The sequence below is a fragment of the Conger conger genome, chromosome 13 (assembly GCF_963514075.1).
Source record: "Conger conger chromosome 13, fConCon1.1, whole genome shotgun sequence".
In the NCBI taxonomy this organism is placed as follows: Eukaryota; Metazoa; Chordata; class Actinopteri; order Anguilliformes; family Congridae; genus Conger; species Conger conger.
This window is the reverse complement of record NC_083772.1, coordinates 27,479,516-27,486,453: the sequence shown is the minus strand read 5'-3', so window position 1 is coordinate 27,486,453 and position 6,938 is coordinate 27,479,516. Positions and strand designations below refer to the sequence as shown.

The window sequence follows — 6,938 nt, the reverse complement described above, 5'->3', positions numbered from 1 at the left end:
TTTGTGTATTGTACATGACATCTCAGGAATGGACCTGCAGTTGAGGCTCTTTCCTCTGAACAGCACCAACAATAACATAAAAACACACATTACAGAGGAAGTTTACTTTAAATTCACCTAAATACAATTACATTGCAGCAACACTGATAAGTGAGGGTCAGTTTTTAAGATCTGGAATGGGCTTGTTATGACAAAACTATATATGAAATTGTTCGCAGAATATGGAAGTAACCTGAAAGCAGAGAAATTTGAAAAAGGGGTTTGAAATGATGCCCCTCCAATAATACTGCCTCACCAACACCAATTCATCCTGAAGTAAAGTTAATCCTACATACTGAGATTACATTATGGAGTCCATTGGGATTGTGCTAATATTGTTGTTTGCAGTTTGCAGTAAGTTTTGTGCAGTAAAATTGACAATATTTGACTTTTAGTAGAATTGAATCACTCTGCAATTTTAACTGTAATCACAAAACTAATTAAAAAAAAATTCTGACCTGACCAAGCCAGTGGAGCACCACCCCAGTGGTGCCCAGCAGTATTCTTCAGAAGGGTTAAAGACCGGCACAATGTGACTGAAAGCACTGGTCTCCAGAGGGGGCAGGGCTGTGTATTCTATAAAAGTGTGATGTGGATGCCAGGCAGTGAATTGGGGGAAGTCTGTGGCAGAGATGAGGCCTGTACTCTCTTTGTGTCTGAACCTGGCCCTGGCCTGCGCCTCTGCTGCTCCTCAGACAGCCTGCCGACTACGGGAGCGCTTCAGTCTGAATGGGATGTACCGCAAGGGGGACGTGATTCTTGGGGGGCTGTTTGAGGTGCACTTCCTGACAGTGTTCCCTGACCTGTCTTTCACAGCCAAGCCAGACCAGCCGAGATGTGAGAGGTGAGTCACTCTGCTCCCAGACATCAGACAACCAGCAGGGATGTGATTTTTCAGTCTTTTCCATATTTTCAGACCAAAATCGATGACCCACGTGAATTGTTTTCGGGGGGCTGGAAAGGTGTAACATTTGCTAAATAATAATTATTAGGCCTAAAATTTAACCTGTTCTCTAGACCCCTTTCCAGTACCAAATTTCACATTGCATTTAACACTTAGCACATTGCTCTGTTAACTCAATTATTTAAGTACAGTGTAACATAAATTTACTCATTGTTAGATGACTACATAAAAAAATTAAATACATAGCGGGATGGTTAGGGTTAACATGATAACAGTGTAGGTACACTGTGATAATGAAAAATGACAACATTTGTGACACTGTGTTTACATGTATATATTGCGTAGGAATCAGAGCACTATAATGTTAAGTGTTAACTTCACATTTTCTCCTTCATGACATGTTTACTCCTAAAATACCCATCCACAGTTTGATATTTCCAGAATACCTAATTTACCCAATTGGTGAAAGTGATTATTACGAATTAACCTTGTGTACCTACATGTAAATACAAAGTTATGGATACTAGGACTGATAGCCCATGACATTCACATGACAAATTTGAACATCTCTAGCTAAATGTTTTGATATGAAATGGAAACAAAAAATAACAATGGAGTGAAATGCTAATGTGTTTTCGGTTGTTACAGCATAGTAGAGGTAAGAGGTATGCTAGACTCACAGACCAAATATGTATGCTAGACTCACAGACCAAACAAAACGTTCGACAACTTCAATAGATAATTTACTTGTGTATGAAATGAAATGTCAGTAGTGCTGAAAACTCTCTTCCAAATGTGTCTATATATGCTCACCGAGCACTTTATTTGGTATTTATTAGACTTCTTCTTCTTTCTTTCTTTTACTTCTACTGCTCTAGCCTATCCACTTAGAATTATGATGCGTTGTGTCTTCTGCTCTTATTTGTGTTTCTGTCACCTTCCTGTCAGCTTTGACCAGTCTGGCCATTCACCTCTGACGTCTCACAGTGTTTCTGTCTGCAGAACTGCTGCTCACTGGATTTTTTGTTTTGTTTGTTGCACCATTCTTTGCAAACTAGAGACTAGTGTGTGTGAAAATCCCAGGAGAACAGCAGTTTCTGAGATACTCAAACCACTCTGTCTGCCACCAACAATCAGTCCATGGTCAAAGTCACTTTCATCACATTTTTTCCTCATTCTGATCATTAATGTGTACATTAACTGAATCTCCTGACCTGTATCTACATGATTGTATGCATTTCACTGCTGCCACACAATTGGCTGATTAGATAAATGCATGAATAAGTCGGTGTAATAAAGTAAAAAAGTGCTTGGTGAGGGTTTATGTACATATAAATTTCATAGAATTGTGGTAAATGAGTTTAAAAAGTGACAATATTTTCAGATATGTCTCATCAGCACATCCAGAACAAATCTACGCAATATAATACAGTTATATGTGACCACATACTTTACACTACTACATCCATCATATATTTGTTTCTGTTTGTTTGTGAAATATCTGCATGAATACTACATCATTAACAGTTTAATCCATTCATACAATTTTTATATTTGACAAAATGACCAAAAAAATCTTCATCGTCCAGTTTCCACCTCTCCTATTTCAGGATTAGTTTTCGAGGGTTCCAAGGAGCAATAACAATGGCCTTTGCAATTGAGGAAATCAACAGAAATCCCAACCTGCTGCCCAATATCACCCTGGGATTCCATCTCTATGACAACTGTTTGAAGCTTGCCGTCGCGTTCCGTGCAGCCACAGCACTGCTCAGTGGGACAGAGGAGTCCTTCTCTGACATGAGATGCACAGGGTCACCCCCGGTTCTGGGCATCGTGGGTGATCCAGGCTCCACCCACTCCATCGCCATCTCCAGTGTGCTGGGCCTATTCCGTGTTCCCATGGTACAGTATGAAGGAGGTTCACAGTCCAGCTGCCCTTTTTAGCTGTCTGTATCACACAGGAGGGGGGTATTGAATATAATCATGATGGAACTTTGTAGTTAAATTTGTGTATGGCTGTCTAGACTCTGTAATATCCGTCTCATGAATATGTGTATTTGTGAAACTGTATCAGGGTGAAATTAGAAGAAGAAATTACAGTTCAGATTATCATTTTGCCATCCAATACAATTACAAATGGCCTGCCCGTGACCTTACCTTCATGTCTCTGGTCACTGTGCAAGGGATAGATGCTTTATTGATTCCTATGGTAAAGGAGGATGCCACAAAATAGAGGTGGTTCAGGAGGTGCTTCTCTATACTCTTAGTGCCTCAATATCTTTTGTCTTCCCCCAGGTGAGTTACTTTGCCACATGTTCCTGCCTGAGTGACAGGCAGCAGTATCCCTCCTTCTTCAGAACCATCCCCAGTGATGCCTTCCAGGTCAGAGCCATGGTGCAGATCCTGGAGCGGTATGGCTGGAAGTGGGTGGGCCTCCTGTTCAGCGATGATGATTATGGGGTGCACGCAGCCCAATCCTTTCACCAGGAGGTCAGCCGTTTTGGATGTGTGGCCTTCTCTGAGATGCTGCCCCATGACAATGACCGAGCCAAGATCCGGCAGATCGTAGGAATCATCCGCCGCTCCACGGCAAGGGTGGTGGTGGCATTCTCTCCGGGGGCGTACCTATTGCCCCTCACTGAGGAGATAGCCCTGCAGAACCTGACTGAACGGCAGTGGATCGCTAGTGAGGCCTGGGCCACTTCAAGTGTCTTCCATACAAGCCAGCTGTTGCCCTTTTTGGGCGGGACCCTGGGCATTGTGATCCGCAGGGGAGATATCCCAGGACTTCAGGACTTCCTGTTTAGTCTCCGCCCTGATTTAGATCCTGGCAACAACATGGTGAGCATGTTCTGGGAGGCGATGTTCAGCTGTAAGTTCAAAGCAGACTCCCTGGACAAGGTGTGCACAGGAGAGGAGAGTCTGGAGGGCACAGAGTCGGCATACAGTGATGTGTCAGCGCTCCGGCACTCTTACAACGTTTACAAAGCGGTGTACTCTCTGGCACATGCCCTGCATGATCTGCTGGGGTGCAAGCCTGGGACAGGGCCCTTCCCAGGACATTCCTGTGCAGAACTACACACTCTGCAACCCTGGCAGGTGAAGTGGTCATTTCTAATATGATGTACAGCACCTTGCATCTGATGATGGTTGTTTTCCCTCCTATAATGCCCCCATCTCCCCATCAGCATGTGGTTGCATTCTGCTAACATCTTTTTAACATTCGTAATGTTCATTCTATTTCTCTTATGAGTCCTGCTCTGTTTGCCCTCTGTGTAGCTGGTGCCTTACCTGCAAAGGGTTAATTTTACCACCAGCTTCGGTGACCAAGTGTCCTTTGACAAAAATGGTGATGCCCTGGCCATCTACGATGTGATGAACTGGCAGAGGGCAGCAGACGGGACCATCAAGACCATGACGGTTGGGCTGTTTGATGAATCTGCTCCTCCTGGACAGAAACTCCGACTGGAGGAAGAAAACATCTTCTGGAACTTTGAATCACATAAAGTGAGCCCCTCTCCCTCTTTACTTACAGAATTTGTGCTGTACTCTATGTCAGGATTTCATTCAGTTGGACTCAGTATGGTCAGTGCCTTGCTCGTATTTAATATGTAAACTTCAATAGCTCTGCTTAGGCAGCAGATATATACATACTTACTCAGGCACATATACAGCACTTGGTCTCAAGTAAAGAACACTCAATAATGCATGTGCTGATTTACAGAACTGTGTCATAGATATAAAGAATGGTGCTATTCTTATAATGAAATTTTCCGCCAGCCCCCACGCTCCATCTGCAGTGAGCCCTGCCCCCCAGGCACCAGGAAAGCGATAAGGAAGGGCGAGCCAGTATGCTGCTTTGACTGCCTGCCCTGCGCAGATGGGGAGATCAGCAACCAGACAGGTCAGTTCACCCACACAGCAGAGAAAATTTTCAGTGACAAAAGATGTCCTGGTGAGTTGATCAGCTACCTCAGGACCTCATACAGTCTGATGTAATCTAAGTCGAAATCACATAGGGTGAAACTGCTGGGTCTTTTTCTTTTGGAACTCACTCTCATCTGAGGCCTCTTTTAAATGCAAGAAACCTTTCCCCCCTCCCCCTGCTTTTACGCTGCAGGTGTGTTATTAGTTTCCACTCCTCTGTCACAGATTCCCGCGAGTGCTACAGGTGTCCAGTGGACTTTTGGTCAAACCAACTTCGTGACCACTGTGTGCCCAAGGAAATCGAGTTTCTCTCCTTCCAGGAACCCCTGGGGATCTCCCTGACAACCATCTCGGTGTTGGGGGCATGCATCTGTGCAGTTACCCTATCCGTGTTTGCCCGGCACAGGAATACACCGGTGGTGAAAGCCAACAACTCCGAGCTGAGCTTCCTGCTGCTGCTGTCACTCACACTGTGCTTCCTGTGCTCCTTGCTGTTCATTGGCCAGCCTGAAAGGTGGACCTGCCAGCTTAGGCATGCCGCGTTCGGGATCAGTTTCGCCCTCAGCATCGCCTGCATCCTGGTCAAGACCATTGTGGTGGTGATGGCCTTCAGGGCTGCACGGCCGGGTGGGAATGCGATGAAGTGGTTTGGCGTGCAGCAGCAGAGGGGCACTGTGCTGGCCTTCACTGTCATCCAGGCAGTCATCTGTGTGGTATGGCTGACTGCTGCGTCACCGATTCCCTACAAAAACACCCACTCCCAGAACTCCAAGATCATCTATCAGTGTGCAGTAGGGTCGATCGCCGGGTTCAGTGCCCTGCTTGGCTACATCGGTCTGCTGGCAGCCGTCAGCTTCCTGCTGGCCTTCCTGGCAAGGAATCTGCCTGACAATTTTAACGAGGCCAAGTTCATCACCTTCAGCATGCTCATCTTCTGTGCTGTCTGGATCACCTTTATCCCTGCCTATGTCAGCTCTCCAGGAAAGTACTCAGATGCAGTGGAGATATTTGCCATCCTGGCCTCCAGTTTTGGGCTCCTGGGAGCAATATTTGCACCAAAATGCTTCATCATACTGCTTCATCCAGAGAAAAACACCAAGAAGGCCTTGATGGGCAGAGAGTCTGCAAAGAAGTAAATTAGATCCAAGTTATCTATTCAAGTTGAAAGTTAAATCTAGTAATCTATTTGTTTTGAATATGGCTGAAATTATGTAAATTCAATGCCATGCATTTATCTTAATGTAAAAAATAAATATTTGTCATGGATTTTAATTGTGCAAAATTGCTTTTATTAAGTGTAAAAGAAGCATTCAGTGTGATATGGTGAGCTTTACCCCTGAAATTATTCATTCTTTCCCACATGTATTGGCTGTGGTAGGTGGAGGATCCTGAGCTGTGCATGAAACCTTGTACAGTGTCGATAAAAGGGACTGTTCCTGTCAGACAACATCTCTTTATATTGAACTAAATGCAGTTGCTCAATCAGCAAATACATCCTCCCTACCGCCAAAAGATAATATTTCTCTTGTTAATATATATACTCCTTGGAACTGATACACTGACTCAGATGTACGTAGAGCAACAAATGAACACACAAATGTACACATATACACTAACAGTATGGACATGCTAAAACACATGCATAGGTGCATTACCATGCATAATTGTTTTTCATATGAATTAATAAATATGTACATATATCACACACTTTTAGTTGCAGTTTTTTTATTGAGGCTCAAGGAAAGCGAGTAAAGAGAGCATGTTTAAATTTAGCCTGCTTTGCCAAGATTACTCCTAACTGCTTTTTGCCTCACCATACCTAAATTCTGCACATGCTGTAAGGAATATTGTAGGATGGATCAATCATTACTGGTGACAATGTAGTGAACAAAATTGTTTTATTCATATGATTTCTACGATGTGGTCAAGCTAGCTAACGTAACCCCCCTCACGATGTTGCTTCCTAACGTTAGCTCGGCAACATCATTAACATGGGGCGACATGGCTCAGGCAGTAAGAGCAGTTGTCTGGCAGTCGGAGGGTTGCCGGTTCGGTCCCCCCCCCCCCC

General features: G+C 44.3%; 1 protein-coding gene across 1 annotated transcript; it reads left to right on the top strand.

Moving 5' to 3' along the window:
• Window positions 1–758: 758 nt before the first annotated feature.
• LOC133108071 (extracellular calcium-sensing receptor-like) lies at window positions 759–6,006 on the top strand. The gene is made up of 6 exons (XM_061217489.1): window positions 759–883; window positions 2,554–2,845; window positions 3,239–4,042; window positions 4,223–4,450; window positions 4,724–4,847; window positions 5,096–6,006. The coding sequence occupies exons 1-6, from the start codon at window positions 774–776 to the stop codon at window positions 6,004–6,006; spliced, it is 2,469 nt and encodes an 822-aa protein (XP_061073473.1). The 5' UTR covers window positions 759–773.
• Window positions 6,007–6,938: the final 932 nt, after the last annotated feature.

Excerpts from the sequence above, each read along its gene's own strand:
- LOC133108071 (XM_061217489.1), top strand. The coding sequence starts at position 774 with ATGTACCGCAAGGGGGACGTGATTCTTGGGGGGCTGTTTGAGGTGCAC. Across the intron at positions 2,846-3,238 it reads GCCTATTCCGTGTTCCCATG|GTGAGTTACTTTGCCACATG; the intron begins GTACAGTATGAA and ends GTCTTCCCCCAG. Across the intron at positions 4,043-4,222 it reads ACACTCTGCAACCCTGGCAG|CTGGTGCCTTACCTGCAAAG; the intron begins GTGAAGTGGTCA and ends CCCTCTGTGTAG.